The following is a 17492-nucleotide window of genomic DNA, read 5'->3' as shown; positions in this document are numbered from 1 at the left end:
CTCCCAGGATTTTAAACACACTGAGAAGGAGAAGTTCCCAGGCATGAGTTTCCCTAGGTAAAGAACTCATGTAACCACCCCTGGCATTCCAGGGGAACTTGATCTACCTGGGAATTCTCTGGGATTTGGCAATATCCCTGGAGAGCCAGTAGAGGTGACAAGCCTGCCTAAGAGGAACCCACTCAGCAATCACCATCTCCCACCTCTTCTCTTACTGTCCCCGAAGACTCATATATTATCAAACCAGGAAGTCTCATCCCCTCAATGAAGAGCTAAAGAGATCAGAACTAGAGAAGGTACATGGCCTGCTCCACACAATGTAGAAGAGGTGAGGAAACAGGGAGGAGGTGTTGCAAGGCCCGTGGGAAAGCCCAGGTGAAAAGCCAGGCATTTGTTTCTCAACTTTCTCCAAACAACTTGAGGCTATTCTGTGCTGGGCCTTCCAAATTTTTCTTCCAATTTTGCTTATCCCTGAGTTATGTGATTTATATAGTCTCCCAAATAAGTCTCTTATCCAAAAGGAAAATATTTTTAAAATCTCCATGCCCTAATCAAATTTAAGACTCATCATATATGTTGGTCAATCAGAGGGTTTGATAAGACTGTATCTTCGGTACAACTCCCTCCCTTCCAGCTGCCAAATAGGAAAATGGTCAGAGGCAAAGTCAAGGCTTACTAAGAAAAATACTTACTGTTCTTGTCAAAGTCCCAAAATGCACAGTGAACTTGACCATAATTCTGGAAAAAGACAAATCAAAGGTAAACACCTTTCTTGTGACACTTACCACACAGTGACAAACATACAAGCGTTTTCCTCTCAGTGTTCTTTCAAACAGTAAACACATACACACGGATCATTTGTGAGTTGGTTTTAAGATTGACCTCACCTAACTCTGGGTGTACACATGAAAAAACATCATGTCACTGCACGATGATCTGTTATGTGTTCTTTGACACCTGTCCTGGGACAGGGCCCATGAGAGGGGATGGATGGTCAGTGCCGGCCCGCTGCATGGTGGATGTTTGTGTTCCTTGTGGAGCTTTGGAATTTGGGGCTCACAACTGACATGAAGTGCTATGAGCGATAGGCTGGGCCGCCTCCTTAGACCCACCCAGCATTCCTGAGGCCTCATCAGCTCCTGCAGTCTCTAGGGAACTGAAAGCAAGGAGCAGTTGGTTAGTTGGGATGATCAAAGAGCTGTGGCCCCAGCCCAAATGGAGAGATCTTACCCATTCAACATGTTTCACTTGATGTGTGTGTGTGTGTCTACAGTTGTTGTCAGGGCCCATGAAGTTGGCTCCAACTCACGGCAACCCCCTGTACGACAGCACGAAACACTGCCTGGTCCTGTGCCATCCTCCCAATTGTTGCTATGCTGGAGCCTATCATTGTAGCTACTGTGTCAATCCATCTTGTCGAGGGTCTTCCCCTTTGTCACTGACCCTCCACTTTGCCTAGGAGCTCTGGTAGCATAGTGGCTAAGGCACTTGACTGCTAACCAGAAGGCTGGCGGTTCAAAGCCACAAGCCACTCCTTGGAAGAAGATGGGGCAATCTATTTCCATAGTGATACCGCCTCGGAAACCCAAGGAGGGGTCGCTATGAGTCGGGTCTGACTCGACAGCACATAACAACAACAACACCACTTTGCCAAGCATGATATCCTTCTTGAGGGAATGGTCCCTTCTGACAACATGATCAAAGCAGGTGAGATGAAGTCTGGCCATTCTCGCTTCTAAGGAGCATTCTGGCTGCACGTCTTCCAAGGCAGATTTGGTCGTTCTTCTAGCAGACCATGGTATTTTCAATATTCTTCACCAACACTACAATTCAAATGCATCCATTCTTCTTGAGTCTTCCTTATTCATTGTCCAGCTTTCACATGCATCTGAGGCTACTGGAAGTATCATGGCTTGGATCAGATGAACCTTAGACTTCAAAAGGACAACTTTGCTCTTTAACACTTCAAGCCGGTCTCTTGCAGCAGATTTGCCCAGTGTGATACTTTGTCCCATTTCTAGATTGCTGCTTTCATGGGTATTAATTGTGGATCCAAGTAAAATGAAATGCCTGACAACTTTTTTTTTTTTCCCATTTATCATAATGTTGCTGATTGGTCCACTGGTGACGATTTTTGTTTTCTTTATCCTGAGGTATAAGCCATACTAAAAGCTGCAGTCTTTGATTTTCATCAGTAAGTACAAGTCCTCTTTACTTTCAGCAAGCAAGGCTGTGTCATCTGTGTAGCTCACGTCGTTAATGAGTCTTCCTCCAATCCTGATGCCATGTTCATCTTCATATAGTCCAGTTCTCAGATTATTTGCTCAGCATACAGATTGAGTAAGTATGGTGAAAGGATACAACACTGATGCACTTTTCCTGATTTTAAACAATGCAGTATCCCCTTTTCCGTTCGAACGACGGCTTCTTGATCTATATACAGGTTCCCTTGAGCACAATTAAGTGTTCTGTAATTTTCATTCTTCACAATGTTATCCATAATTTGTTATGATCCACACAGTTGAAGGCCTTTGCATAGTGAATAAAACACAGGTAAATATCTTTCTTAAAAATTCTTTGCTTTCAGCCAAGATCCATCTGACATCAGTTAATGATATCCCTAGTTCCATATCCAGCTTACTTCCGTAGTGATACTGCCTCGGAAACCCAAGGAGGGGTCGCTATGAGTCGGGGACGACTCGATGGCAAATAACAACAACAACAACATATCCAGCTTGAATTTCTGGCAGTTCCCTGTCAATATACTGCTGCAACCATTATTGAATTATCTTCAGCAAAAGTTTTCTTTCATGAGATATTAGTAATATTGCTCGATAATTTCCACATTCTGTTGGATCACCTTATGGGCTCAAATACGGATCTCTCCCAGTCAGTGGACCAGGTAGCTGTTTTCCAAATTTCCTGGCACAAACAAGAGAACATGTCCAGTGTTACATCCATTTGTTGAAACATCTCAGTAGGTATTCCATCAATTCCTGGGGCCTTGGGTTTTTTTTGCCAATTCCTTCAGTGCAGCTTGGACCTCTTCCTTCAGTACCATTGGTTCTGGATCATATGCTACCTCTTGAAATGGTTGGATATTGACCAATTCTTTTTGATACAGTGACTCTGTGTTTTTCTTCCATCTTCTTTTGATGCTCCCCACACCTTTGAATATTTTGCTCATTATAACTGAAGGCCTGAAGTTTTTCTTCAGTTCTTTCAGCTAGAGAAATGCTAAGCGTGTTCTTCACTTTTGTTTTTCTAATTCCAGGTCTTTGCATATTTCATTATTATACTATACTTTGTCCTCTCAAGCCACTCTTTGAAATCTGTTCAGCTGTTTATTTCATCATTTCTTCCATTTGCTTTAGCTACTCTCCATTCAAGAGCAAGTGTCAGAGTCTTTTCTAACATTCATTTTGGTCTTTTCTTCCTTTTCTTTTTAAATGACCTTTTGCTTTCTCCATGTGTGGTGTTCTTGATGTCACCCACAACGTATCTGGTCTTTGGTCATTGGTATTCAATGTGTCAAGTCTATTCTTCAGATGGTCTCTGAATTCTGGTGGGATATAATCAAGGTCGTATTTTGGCTTTTGTGGAGTCATTTTAATTTTCTTTAGCCTCAACTTGAACTTGCATATGAGCGCAGTTGATGGTCTGTTCCACAGTTAGCCCTGGCCTTCTTCTTACGGATGATATTGAGCTTCTCCATTGCCTCTTTCCACAGATGTAGTCAATTTGATTCTTGTGTATTCCATCTGATGAGGTCCACATGTACAGTCACTGTTTATGTTGTTGAAAAAAGGTATTTTCAATGAATAAGTCACTGGTCTTACAAAATTTTATCATGCAATCTCTAGTGTCATGTCTATCACCAAGGCCATATTTTCCAACCACTGATGATTGTTTTTTATTTCCAACTGTCACATTCCAATCACCTGTAGTAATCAATACATCTTGAATGCATGTTTGGTCAATTTTAGATCGCAAAAGTTATAAAAATCTTCAATTTCTTCATCTTTGGCTTTAGTGGTTGGTGTGTAAATAGTAGTGTTAACTGGTCTTCCTTGTGGGTGGATGGATATTATCCTATCACTGACAGCACTGTACTACAAGATAGGTCTTTGAAAATGAATGTGATATCATTCCTCTTCAACTTGTCATTGCTGGCATAGTAGATCATATGATTGTCTGATTCAAAATGGCCAATACCAGTCCATTTCAGCTCATTAATGCCTAGGATAAGGAGCTCTGGTGGTGTAGTGGGTAAGGCATTTGGATGCTAACCAGAAGGTCAGTGGTTCAAATCCACCAGCTGCTTCACAGGAGGAAGATGAGGCAATCTACTTCTGTAAATATTTACAGCCTTGGAAAACAAATGGGGGGGCGCTATGAGTTCGAATTGACTCTGTAGCATTGGGATGTTTTTTTTAATGCCAAGGATATTGATCTTTATGTGTTCCAGTTCATTTTTGACAACTTCCAATTTTCTTAGATTCTTACTTTGTACATTCCATGTTCCAATTACTAATTCCCTTTCTCTCTTCCTTCTCATTTTGAAAAATCCTTCTCTTGCTCTTCCTTCTCTTCTTGCCTTTGAGAATCAAGACCAGAGAAAAATATGCTGTACCATCTGGTCTTTTAGATTAGGAACGAAGGAAGCTATTAAGACTTCACACTGGACACATATTAACATCAATGTCTGGATAATCAGTTCACTCTCATACTAAGGCTAAATTTGATCATTTAGTAATACATATCTTATAATACACCAAATGACTATTGTTTTAATCCATTGGTGATAATGAATGCACATTTTAATGTTCTTCATGAAAATTCAAAGACTATAAATGTTCAATTATTTTGAATGAAGTTGTTTGCCTCACTCAAAAATAAAAGGCATTAAATATCACTTAGGACAACCACAATTTCAACCTGCCCCGTCTCTCCCCTGCCAATATGTCACAGTGCTAGAATGCCCATCATTAGTTATTCCGTGAGGATAGGGCATATTTCCAGAAAGCCCCAGTTACAACACACCTCTGCTACCTGGAACGGGACAATCTTCATTAAGTCTTAGAATCACATCTGTTAACGAGCCATTTATTTTTGACAGGCAAATCCTGGCACATTTCTGAGGCCTTTTTATTCTGAGATGAAAATGGATATTTTACCTGGTTTCCTTCAATGTGCTGCAGAGTGATAACCACTGGGTCAGCCAAGTTTTGAATGGACATGTCTGAAACGCTGGCACTCACAACGTATGTGGTTAATGTGTTAGTGAAGTTTTTGGTCTGCAGATGAAACACAGAAAGAAGAGGAGTTCAGGTCCTAAATTTCTAATTTCTTACACATTAATAATCTTTCTAGAATTTTGACACGTAGTACACACAGCATTAGGTACAGTGGTGCAGATAATAAAATGACTTTTGAAGGGCCATTTAGCTCGTCTTATGTCTTCACACAAGGCCTCAATTATACCAATCTAGAGCAATCCATTTATCCATACGTAAATCTTAATACCTATCTAACAAGCATTGATTCACACCTGCTACTCAGGTGCTAATTCGCAACGCAACATTTCACAACTTATTTCCATTTTAATCCTCACCCATCCTTAACAACTTTTAGAGAGTCCCTCCTCACAAGGAACCTAAATCAATCACGTGTTAGTGATAAACCATTTCCTTTTCTACCCCCACTGGAGATGGAGGCTAGTTGATCAACATCCAATTTGGTACAAGTTGCTGAGGACAGCCATTGCCTCCCTAGGAGATTATGAGCTCTGAAGCCAGAGCACAGGACTTGTGCATCCTGATGTTCCCTGCCTGGTTTAGCACACAGTAGGTATTTTATCCAGTGCCCATGATGAGCCAGGTACTCTGCTAAGTGCTTTCCTTACATGTACGATCTTTAGTCCTCGCTGAAACCATACAGTCATTTTTTTTTTTTCAGATAAATTGATGCTTGCAGAGGTAAAAAAAAAAAAAAAAAAAAAAACCTCAGACACAGGTCACACAGCTAGTGAATGACAGGGCAGAGATGTTTAGTAATTGCTCGTTTAAAGGAAGCTAACTGGAGTGTACCTGTTGGGATGCTGAGCTTGCTAATTAATGGACCCAAAGTGTCACAGGCCAAGGCTCTGGGTGGCAAACCAGCTACCTGGCCTGGGTGGGAGGCTGCCTCTTCTGGGGCACACGTGAAGAGACCAGAGGCAGGGCAGGTGCATGACAGGAGGGAGAGCCTACAGGGGAGCCCAGGGTGATGTTCCTGGCAGAGCCTACCAGGCCACTTGTAGAAGACGCGAAGCCCTCATATTTCTGAAGAAACGGTGCCTGGATTCCCACTCTGCCCCACCTGAGCCTTGCAGTTGCTACGAACCAAGGAACTGTGAATGCAGCCTGGGACTGCGCTGGAAGCTACTTCCTGTTCCTGATCCACTCTGCTCATCCAAAGCCATTTTGATGGCTCAGTGCTCCCTTCTGAGTGGAATTCTCTTGGGGTAAGCTCACAGAGAGGTGGATAGCAAGATGTGGGGGAAAGGGCCCTGGCTAGAAGTCAACGGACCAAGTACTAGTCTGAGTTCTCTTGTTCCTCAAAGTTTCCTTTCCCCTTCTGGACCATTGATGACATGAAGAAGGAAGGTAGAGCAGATGATAACAAGGACCCTCCCAACTTCATCTGAGAGATGCAATTTTCTGTAGTGGAAAGACTAAAGGAGAAACCCATAATGACCCAGGCCTTAATTAACCTAGTCTCTGGCTTCACTTACCTACAAAATGGTGCTCAGGCAGCAAAATAAACGACATTTCTTACCCCTATAGGAGCCTGGTAGCATAGTGGCTAAAGCACTTGACTGCTAACCAGAAGGCTGGCGGTTCAAACCCACCAGCCACTCCTCGGAAGGAAGGTTGGGCAATCCTACTTCCGTAGTGATACTGCCTCGGAAACCCAAGGAGGGGTCGCTATGAGTCGGGGCCGACTCGACGGCACATAACAACAACAACAACCTTTTCAGGATCCCCGGTGGCACAGTGGTTAAGTGCTTGACCGCTAGCTGACAAGTTCGAACCCACCAGCTGCTCCCTGGTAGAAAGATGTGGCAGTTTGCTTGCATAAATATTACAGCCTTGGACATCCTGTGGGGCAGTTCTACCCTGTCCTATAGGGTCACTATGAGTCAGAATCAACTCACCATCACACGACAACAACATACCCCCTCACTGTATGTGAAAGCCATCCTTTACCTATTTCCTCTCTGGACCTTTACACAAGCTGCTTCCTCTGCCCAAAACACTCCCGCCTCCTTTCCCTGGGTCCCTTTCATCTGCTAACTCCTATGAGCCCGCAGGTCTCAGCTGAGACCTCTCTTACACTGGGCCTTTCCTGAGCTCCCAGATGGGGAGTGTACCCTTCTCAGTGCTCTAAGAGTACCTATGCCATATTGGACTGGTCTATTGCCTTGTCCCTCTCCCTAAGCATTGCAGCTACTACAGGAGCAAGGAGGAGGAGGTACATGTTTTACAAGAGTGGTATCATAGCAATGATTTTTAAGATAATATGCTATAATGACAGCTAATATTTTGATTTAAAAAAAAGGTGGAGGAAGCAGTTTGAAAAAAAGGCTGTGAAACTCAGGGAAAAGACAGCTAAAGGGAGGCAACTTTTCTAAGTGCCCAGGTCCCAGCTTCAGTTCACCCAATTCTGTGGTAGAACCTTTGTCTCTGTTCTCCTTCACCAGACTGTAAGCTCCATGAAGGCAGGCACCAAGTCTTTCTTGCTCACCATTGTATCTTCAGCATCCAGTACCACGTAAGATATATAGTAGGGATTTAATAAGTATTTGCTGAATAAATAAATAAATGAACAAACTGTGCCACTTTCAGCAGGCCCCTTCCTCTCTCCAGGCCTAAGTTTCCTCACTGGTAAGATGAGGAGATGGGACAAGATGAGTATGGGGCCCTTCCAACTCTGAATTTGATGGCAGGTTAGTTCTAATCCTCCTTCCACCACTATGACATCTGTAGGCTAATTTCAGCAAAGATATTTAATCCCTTTCAGTGGAAGGTGTGAGTGAATAAAAATTACTTATTAAGTGTGAAATCTATGCAAAGCAAGTTTAGGTCTTATTGTATGAGATAGGCTCAGCTCTCTAAAGAAAAGAGAGATGTTACCAACAAAATAATTTTATCTCTGATGATACAGAGAAATTACAAGCCTATCAAAAGGGTTAGAGTGCTATGCACCATATTTTTATTTTAATTAAAACTCTCATTCACTAACTAACTGGCTTGTCTTGGGTCCAGCCTAATTTTTTCCTCCCATCAAAAAGCCTCAATCAACATGTATTTACTGAAAACATGCTGGATACCTAGTCCTGTGCTGAGTTCCATGAAGAATAAAACATGTCTGAGCCATGCCATATGCCACAACCTACTTGAGGAAATCAGTCTAGCAGCTAGGCAGAAATGTAACACAGGAATATGAGCAGGGGTTGTGGAAGAGACCAGGGGCTTGTGAACTCCAAGCAGGCTTCCTGGGTGGTATTTGATCTAAACCCACAGGAATAAATAGATTTTGGATAGACAAGGGATCAGCTAGAGAATTCCAGGGGAAGGGAATATCCTACAGATACAGCTAGAGGTGATTACTTATATTATACATTTGAGTTGTACCAATACAACCTTCCCCAAAATAACTGTGAATATTTAATCCTAGAAATTCACTCCTTTGGACAGGATATTTGGAAATGCATACACACCTGGGAAAATTAATGTATTAACCTCTTAAATACATGAGATTTAGAGTCATATGGCCTGAGTTTGATTCCTACCTAATGCCACTTCTTAGCTATGTGAGCTTCAGCAAAATTTCTTAACCTCTGTGTCTTGGTTTCTCGTTAGAAGTAAATGAGATAATAAATGTGAATAGTAGCCATCAAAATAGTAATAATCATCATCAACTTCACACAAACTGGAATTGCTATCATCCCAATGATGAGATAAGATGGGCTAAAGGTATGGGTCTTTTGTTGAGCAGAGAGACAAGATAGGGTAATGATAATAGCAATGCAAAAACTTACATGGTACTTCATACGCGTCAGGCAATATTCTAAACACTTTATATGTATTGACTAATACATATACATAATACTTTAATCTTTTAACATGCCTTGTGGTTGTTAAGTTTGTGTGTCAACTTGGCTGGACCTGGTTGAGTGGCTGGGCAGCTGGACGTAGTATTCACCATGATGAGACTGGTAATCAACTCCATGGTGGAATCTACTGTGAGCAGCTGAGTAGCTGCCTTAGGGATGGTGTCTGCTTCCTGTATATAAGGAAAAAGGTTTGGGGAATAGTCTCTAGCTTGAGGCACGCTTGAACCATGCATGTAGCCGAGTCATTGTTCAGCAGCCTGCCATGCTCTGCCAATCTTGGGACTTTCAATGGACTTGAATTAATGACCTGCCATGTGGTTTGGTAACATCAGGACTGTGCCATTTTACTTGTCAACCTTGGACTTGTCAGCCTCAGCAGCCAGCAGCTGTCTGAGTGAAGAAAAGCCTCTAGCTTCAGTGGGCCAGGAGCAGGAGGCAGAGCTGAAGTCCAAGGTTGAGGGGCCTTCACCCAGCCCCTAGAGCCTGTGACTTTGAACTTGGACTTAAAGCCTTTAAGCTGTAAGAGAATAAACTCCTGTTTGTTAAAGCCATCCCACTTGTGGTATATTCTTGTCAGAGCAGCACTAAGGAATCAGAACATCCCTATACCAAAAAACCAAACCAGTTGTCATCAAAATAAGTCCAACTTATGGAGACCCATATGTTTCAGAGTAGAACTGCACACACAGGGTTTTCAATGGCTGATTTTCAGAAGTAGATCACTGAACCCTTTTCCTGAGGTGCCTCTGGGTATGCTCAAGCTCTATGAGGTACTATAATCACTCTCTTTAACAGAGGAGGAAATTAAGGCACATAAAGGCTGAGTAACTTGCCCAAGGGTCCACAGGTAGAAAATGTTATACCAAGCCAGTCTGGCCCCAGGCTCCACACTCTTAACCCCCACAACATTTTGCCTTTCTGTTTTAATCGCGGATGAGGACTGGAGCCCTTGGAGAAGGTTCTGTGGAGGAAGTGGGAAGAAACAACGAATGCCTGCAGGCAAGTGTCCTGCTGGACACCACTCAACTTCATATGAGTTAGGCCAGATAGAGTGGCTATGCTGGCTTTGAGGAGCCGGGGGAGATTTGGGAGGAAACACTGACAAGCTCAAACAGCCTTCCATCAGGAGAACTTGCTGTTCTTTTCTGGCTTTGAAACATCTCAGGCCTCTGTTTGGTCACCAGATAATCTTTAAGGTTCTTTCCAAAGCTGAGAAGCCGGGAAAATGAAAAAGCATGGAACATCATTAAAGTAGATGCTGATTTATGTTGAGGGCCAGGGGCTGTGCTGGAAGATTTGTGGAATAAATCATAGAGCATATTCTAAAACAAAGAGAACACAACGAAAATAGCAAGAATTCATAATGGCAATGAGTCACTGTATGTCAGCCCATGGCAGTTACTGGAGGCAAGAACTTACCTTGAAGAGTGAAGTTTGGCCAAAGAAATTAAACAAGATGCTCTGTAAGTTGTTAAGGGGAATTATCTCCTTCAGTGATTTAGGCAAATATATGGAAGCCAAAATCTTCCTCAGAGGGACTTCACCTAGGTAAATCTGCCATGAAAAGTCAGAAAAAGTGAAAACTGGTTTCTTCACCAATTAGTGTAAAATCCTCCCCACCTTCCACCCACATTCTCTTCCTCTCTCTCCCTTCCTCCCTCCCTCCTTCCCTCTCTCTCTCTCAGTCTCTCCTCTCCTCTCACAAGCCAAGACATGAACCTGGTACACACAGACATACACAAACCCCATCCTCCCCCTTTTTTCCCCAAGCCTATCCCTGGGATTCTGTTCCTTTAACCTGCTTCCACCTGGAGCCTTTGACTGCTAACCAGAAGGCTGGCAGTTCAAACCCACCAGCCGCTCCTCAGAAGGAAGATTGGGCAATCTACTTCCACAGAGATACTGCCTTGGAAACCCAAGGAGGGGTCCCTATGAGTCAGATTCTATTCGACGGCAGTGAGTAAAGGAAGTTAGTAGTAGTAAATATATAGATGTGTGTGTGTGTGTGTGTATCACAATTACAGATAGATTCCAGTGTGGCAGGGAAGTGAGATACTAGCCCTTAGGAAACCTTCTAGGGGCCCACTATTATAAGAATTTTCTGATTTTATTGGTAAGTACTGGAACACTTTTGAGATTGAAAGAGGGATTATTACACAGGGACCAGAGTTGAAAACAAAGACCCACTCAAAAAAAATCAGGTTGTATGAGCACCATTGTATGCATTCTCTCATTTAAACTTTCTGTCAACCCTGGAAGGTATGCTGTATTATGGCCACTGCAAGTGATATCAGGAAATGGAGGCTCAGAGAGGTTAAGTGACTTACCCAGGGTCACAAAGCTTGGACGTGTTTAAACAAGAATATAGACCAAATCATAACCCTGGCCCACATTTTTCCTATTATCCACGCTGCCTCTTAAGGAGCTATTGTCTAGTTAGATGTGTGCATTGTGGGGTGAGGAGAAATTGTAATATTTCTAAAAATGACTTGTGAACCTAAAAATCATATAGCTCTTCCCATGGCACAAATTAACTCAGGGTAAATGAATATGATGGAAAGGTTATGACTCAGTTTCACCATGGGAAGTCAGCTTCTGCTTCCAGTGTGCTTGAGAGCTCCTACTGGACTTGACCCTCCTGCACAAAACAACTATAAACTCTGGAAAAATACAAAATAATGATAACTTGAAGGCACTGGAGAATGAACAAAAGTAGGCAGATACTGGAGAGCAGTGAACACTTAGAAAAGGGAACATTACAAGGTGAACTACCCATTTTGACAGCTTTTAGCCTGATGGTCAGTCAAAATTGGTGCTATGAATGATTCCTAAAATTCTGATAGAAAACTGATCGTCTTTCTGAAATGAAGAATCAAAACAAAAAGTTTTGGGCAATCACAGCCACTGGAAAGTAAGGGGTAAGTGAACCTGGGAAGAAAAAAGCTAGAAGTTAGCTCAAATTTTGAGTATAAACTCTACCCAAATATCTGCCTGACTTCTGAACCAAATATGTATAGGACACACTCTGACTAAAGACAAAGGACCTCAACTAAGATTTGAACTACTTTCCAAGAGATAGGGTTTATAGATTGAGCCCAATCAGATGAATTGCTTGGTATAATAAAAATCTATATTCTAAAGAGGAATCTAGAGTCTCCACAACATAATTTAACTCACAATATCCAAGACATAATCCAAAACTACTTATTATGTAAAGAACCAAAAGCAGAAAGAAGAAAACGACCCATTTTCAAGACAAAAGACAATGAAAATCAACCCTGAGTTGACCCAGATGTCAGAAGTAGCAGACAAGGATTTTAAAGCAGCCAGGATAACTATGCTGAAGGATTTAAGGGAAAACATATTTGCAATTCATGAAAAGACAGGAAATATCAGCAGAGAAACAGAAACAAAAGAAGAAGGATCAGCAGGAGAAGAAAATGGAAATTACAGAACTGCAAATGCAATATTAGAACTTTTTTAACTTCACCAGATAGGTTCAATAGCAAAATGGAAATGGCAAAGGAAAGAGCCAACCAAAAAAAAAAAAAAAAAAAAAAACCCTAAACTCACTGCCATCAAATCAATTCTGACTCATAGCAGCCCCCACTGGGTTTCCAAGGCTGTGAATCTTTATGAAATCAGGTTGCCCCATCTTCCTTCCATGGAGTGGCTGGTGGATTTGAAACACTGACCTTCTAGTTAGCAGCCAAATGCCTTATCCACTACACCACTAAAGCTCCCTGAGGAAAGAGCCAGTGAGGATAAAATAATAGAAATTATCCCATCAGAAGACTAGGTAAAAAAGTATTTAAAACATGATCAGAGTCTCAGGGACAGTATCAAAAAGTTTTACATAGATGTAATTTAAGTTTTAAAATGAGAAGAAAAAGAGAAGAGTAAAGAAACAATATTTGAAGAGATAATAGTAGAAATTTCTCTAAATTTGGTGAAAGACATAAATGTACAGATTCAAGAAGTTCAACAAACCACAGTCAGGCTTATTTTAAAAAAAAAAATGCCTAGGCACATAGTAGTCAAACTGGTGAAAACCAAAGAAACTATTAAAAGCAGTTAGAGAAAAGTGGCACGTGAACATTACATACAGAGAAACAAAATTTTGAGTGATTTCTGACTTTTCATCAGAAAACATGGAAGCAAGAGGGAAGTGGACAAACATCTTTAAAATGCTGAAAGGAGCAACAGTTGTCAATCCAGAATTTTATATCAAGCAAAACTATCCTTCAAGAATAAAGGTGAAATAAAGACATTCTCAGATAAGAGAATTCATATAGCTTAAAAAAAAGTCAGTAAAAAAATAAAATGCAATCCCAAGAAATACTAAAATAAACCAAAAGACAGCAGGAAAGGAGAAACAGAGGGACAAAAATAAAAACAGGAAGAAGAAGAAAAAGAAACACAGGGGACAGACAGAAAATATAATAAAACAGTAGTCTCAAAAAGAACCCGTATCAATTATTACATTAAATGTAAAAGGCCTACACATGCCAGGTAAATGGCAAATGTTTTCAGGATGGACAAAAGAGCAAGATACAAACAATATGCTATCTACAAGAAACACACTTTAAATTTGAAGACACAGATAGCTAGAAAGTAAATAGGTACAATATATAGAGAGACCACAAAAAAAAAGTAAGAATAAGCATGTAATTGAAATCCAATAAAATGGACAACAAAACAAAGAGTATTACCAGAGACAAAGAGGGATATTTTGTAATGTTAAACAGGCTAGCATTAAGGTTAGTATTAGAAAGACAACAACATAAATGTGCATGTATTTAATAACAGAGCCCCAAAGTAAGCAAGGCAAAATGTGACAGGATTAAAGGGAGGAATAGACAAGAGTCAGAAATTTTAACACCCTTCTGGACTAGAAACAACTAGGAAAAACATCAGTAAAGACACAGATGATCTGAACAACACTAACAACCACCTTGAGCTAAGTGATATTTATAGTACAAAACATCCAACTGTAGAATGTGTATTTTTTCAAGTTACACGTGGTGCAATCACCAAAAGACATTTAAGTGGACTGGAATTATACAGAGCATATTCTATGATCAAAATAAAATATATAAGAAATCAACAAAAATAAGATATCTTGGATTTCCCCCAAATATTTGGGGTTTAGATAAAACATTCCTAAGTAATCCATGGATTAAAAAGTAAATCAGAAGTATTTTGTACAGACTGATAATGAAAATACACCATATCAAAATTTGTTGAATGCAGCTAAGGCAGTGCTTCGAGAGATAGTTATACCTTTTTGTGATTCCTTTAGAAAAGGAAAAAGGTCTAAACTCAATGGCTCATGGATTCACCCTAAGAAACAAGATAAAGAGCAAAGTAAACCCAGAGTAAATAGAAGGAAAGAAAGACAAGAGCAGATATCAAGAAAGTAAAAAACAAACAATAGAGAAAATGAATAAAGCCAAAAGTTGATTCTTGGAAAGGATCATCAAAATTGATAAATCTCTAGTAATACAGATCAAGGAAGGAAAAAAATATTATGAAAATCAAGAACGAAAGAAGAATTTTACTGTAGATCAGAGGCTGGCAAGCTATTCAGCAGGACAAATCCTACCAATGGTCTATTTTCTAAGTCTCTAAGCTGAAATATGACCTTGAGTATATCCCACCTGAATTTGGAGACCATATGAAAAGTAGATCTGATGCACTGAACACCACTGACAGAAGACCAGATGAGTTATGGAATGACATCAAGGACATCATCCATGAAGAAAACAAAAGGTCATTAAAAAGACAGGAAAGGAAGAACAGACCAAAATGGATGTCAGGAGAGACTCTGAAACTTGCTCTTGAACAGAGTAGGTAAAGTAAATGGAAATAAAAGAGGTGAGCAGAATATTTCAAAGGGCTGCTCTAGGTGACAAAGTAATGTATTACAATGAAATGTGCAAAGACCTGGAGTTAGAAAACCAAAAGGGAAGAACATGCTTAGCATTTCTGAAGCTTAAAGAAGTGAAGAAAAATTCAAGCCTGGAGTTGCAATATTGAAGGATTCTATGGGCAAAACACTCAACAATGCAGGAAGCATCCAAAGAAAATGGAAGGAAGACACAGAGTCAATGTACCAAAAAGGATTGGTTGGTGTTCCACCATTTCAGGAGGTAGCATATGATCCAGAACTGATAGTACTGGAGACAAATCTTTAAACTGCATTGAAGGAATTGGTGAAAATAAGGCTCTAGTAATTGACAGAATACCCATTGAGATGTTTCAACAAGAGGATGCAGCACTGGAGGCACTCATTCACTTACTCCAAGAAATTCGGAAGACAGCAACCTGGACAACTGACTGGAAGAGATTAATATCTGTGCCCATTCCAAAGAAAGGCAATCCAACAGAATGTGGAAATTATCAAACAATATCGTTAATATCACATGTAAGAAAAATGTTGCTGAAGAGAATTCAAAAACGGTTGCAGCAGTGCATTGACAGAGAACTGCCAGAAATTCAAGCTGGCTTCAGAAGAGGGCCTGGAATGAGGGATATCATCATTGATGTCAGCTAGATCTTGGCTGAAAGCAAATACCAGAAAGATGTTTACATTACCTGTGTTTTTTTGAGTATGCAAAGGCATTTGATTGCATGGATCATAACAAATTATGGATAACGTTGCGAAGAATGGGAATTCCAGAACACTTAATTGTACTCATGAGGAACCTGTACATAGACGAAGAGGCTGTGGTTCAAGCAGAACAAGGGAATATTGCATGGTTTAAGATCGGGAAGGGTGTGCATCAGGGTTGTATCCTTTCACCATACTTATTCAGTCTGTGTGCTGAGCAAATAATCCAGGAAACTAGACTATATGAAGAAGAATGTGGTGTCAGGATGGGAGAAAGACTCATTAACAACCTGTAATATCCAGATGACACAACCTTGCTTGTTGACAGTGAAAAAGACTTGAAGCACTTACTGATGATCAAAGACAACAGTCTTCAGTATGGATTACACCTTAACATAAAGAAAACAGAAATCTTTACAACTGGACCAATAAGCAACATCATGATAAATGGAGAAAGTTTTGAAGTTGTCAAGGATTTCATTTTACTGGGTCCACAATTAATCCCTACAGAGGCAGCAGTCTAGAAATTCAGTGATGTAATGCATTGGGCAAATCTGCTTCAAAAGATCTCTTTATAGTGTTCACAAGCAAAACTGTCACTTGGAGGACTAAGGTGCACCTGCCCCAAGACCTGGTATTTTCAGTCACCTCATATGCTTGGGAAAACTGGACAATGAGTAAGGAGGACTAAAGATGAATTGATACCTTTGAATTATAATGGTGGTGAATAATATTTACTATTCCATGGACTTCCAGGAGAACAAACAAATCTGTCCTGGAGGAGGTACAGCCAAAATGTCCCTTGGAAGCCAGAATGGTGAGACTTCGTCTCACACACTTTGGACATCTTATTAGTAGGAATCAGTGCCTAGGGAAGGACATGATGCTTGGTAAAGTAGAGGGTCAGGGAAAAAGAGGAAGACCCTCAATGACATGGACTGACACGGTAGCTACAGCAATGGGCTCAAGCAGAGCAGTGATTATGGGCATGGTGTAGGAAGGAACTAGCATTGTTTTGTTCCATTGTACCTAGGGTTGCTGTGAGTCAGACCCAACTTGACAGCATCTAACACCACCACCACCAAGCTAAGAATGAAGTTTACACTTCATTTTTAAAAGAGTTGTGCAAAAGACAAAGAAAAGGAGGAAGGCAGGCAGGCAGGAAAAATATGCAACACAGAGGGAGCAAGTGTGACCCACAAAGCCTAAAATTATTTATTATCTGACTCTTTACAGAAAGAGTTTGAGGACCCCTAGTATAGGTATTAAGGAACTCTGGTGGCACAAAGGTTAAAGACTCACCTGCTTACCAAAAGGTCTATGATTTGAACCCAGCAGTAGCTCTGCCGAAGAAAAGACCTGGTGATCTCCCATAAAGATTGACCCTACAGGACCACTGTATTCTGTCATATGGCTTGCTATGAGTGGGTATCAATTCAATGACACACAATAACTATAGGTCATGCAGGCATAAAAAAAATAATAACAGAATATTATGAACAGCTATTGCCAACACATTTGTACAACCAACCAAAAGGGACACAAGATCCATCAGAAAATCTGAATGACTCCATGTCCATTAAATACAGTGAATTTCATAAACCAAAACCAAACCCACTGCCATAGAGTCCATTCCAACTCATATGGACCCTACAGGACAGAGTAGACCTGTCCCATAGGATTCCAAGAGAAATAGACTGCCTCATCTTTGTCTTGCAG

The 17492-nt window shown here is 40.8% G+C and overlaps 1 protein-coding gene across 1 annotated transcript in view; it reads right to left on the bottom strand.

Annotated features, from left to right (window-relative positions):
• ADGRG4 (adhesion G protein-coupled receptor G4) overlaps positions 1-17492 on the bottom strand; it is a 133695-nt gene that overhangs the window by 29545 nt on the left and 86658 nt on the right. Inside the window, exons 13-15 of the mRNA XM_007956012.1 lie at positions 10580-10714; positions 5178-5297; positions 693-738 (exon numbers count right to left, since the gene is read on the bottom strand). Coding sequence (XP_007954203.1) covers positions 693-738; positions 5178-5297; positions 10580-10714 — 301 coding nt within the window. The remainder of the gene's footprint in view (positions 1-692; positions 739-5177; positions 5298-10579; positions 10715-17492) is intronic.

Source organism: Orycteropus afer, unplaced genomic scaffold (genome assembly GCF_000298275.1).
Source record: "Orycteropus afer afer isolate SDZICR_OR568_19922 unplaced genomic scaffold, OryAfe1.0 scaffold00571, whole genome shotgun sequence".
Taxonomy (NCBI): Eukaryota; Metazoa; Chordata; class Mammalia; order Tubulidentata; family Orycteropodidae; genus Orycteropus; species Orycteropus afer.
Note: the sequence above shows the minus strand (reverse complement) of the source record. Positions and strands in the feature narration are given on the sequence as shown.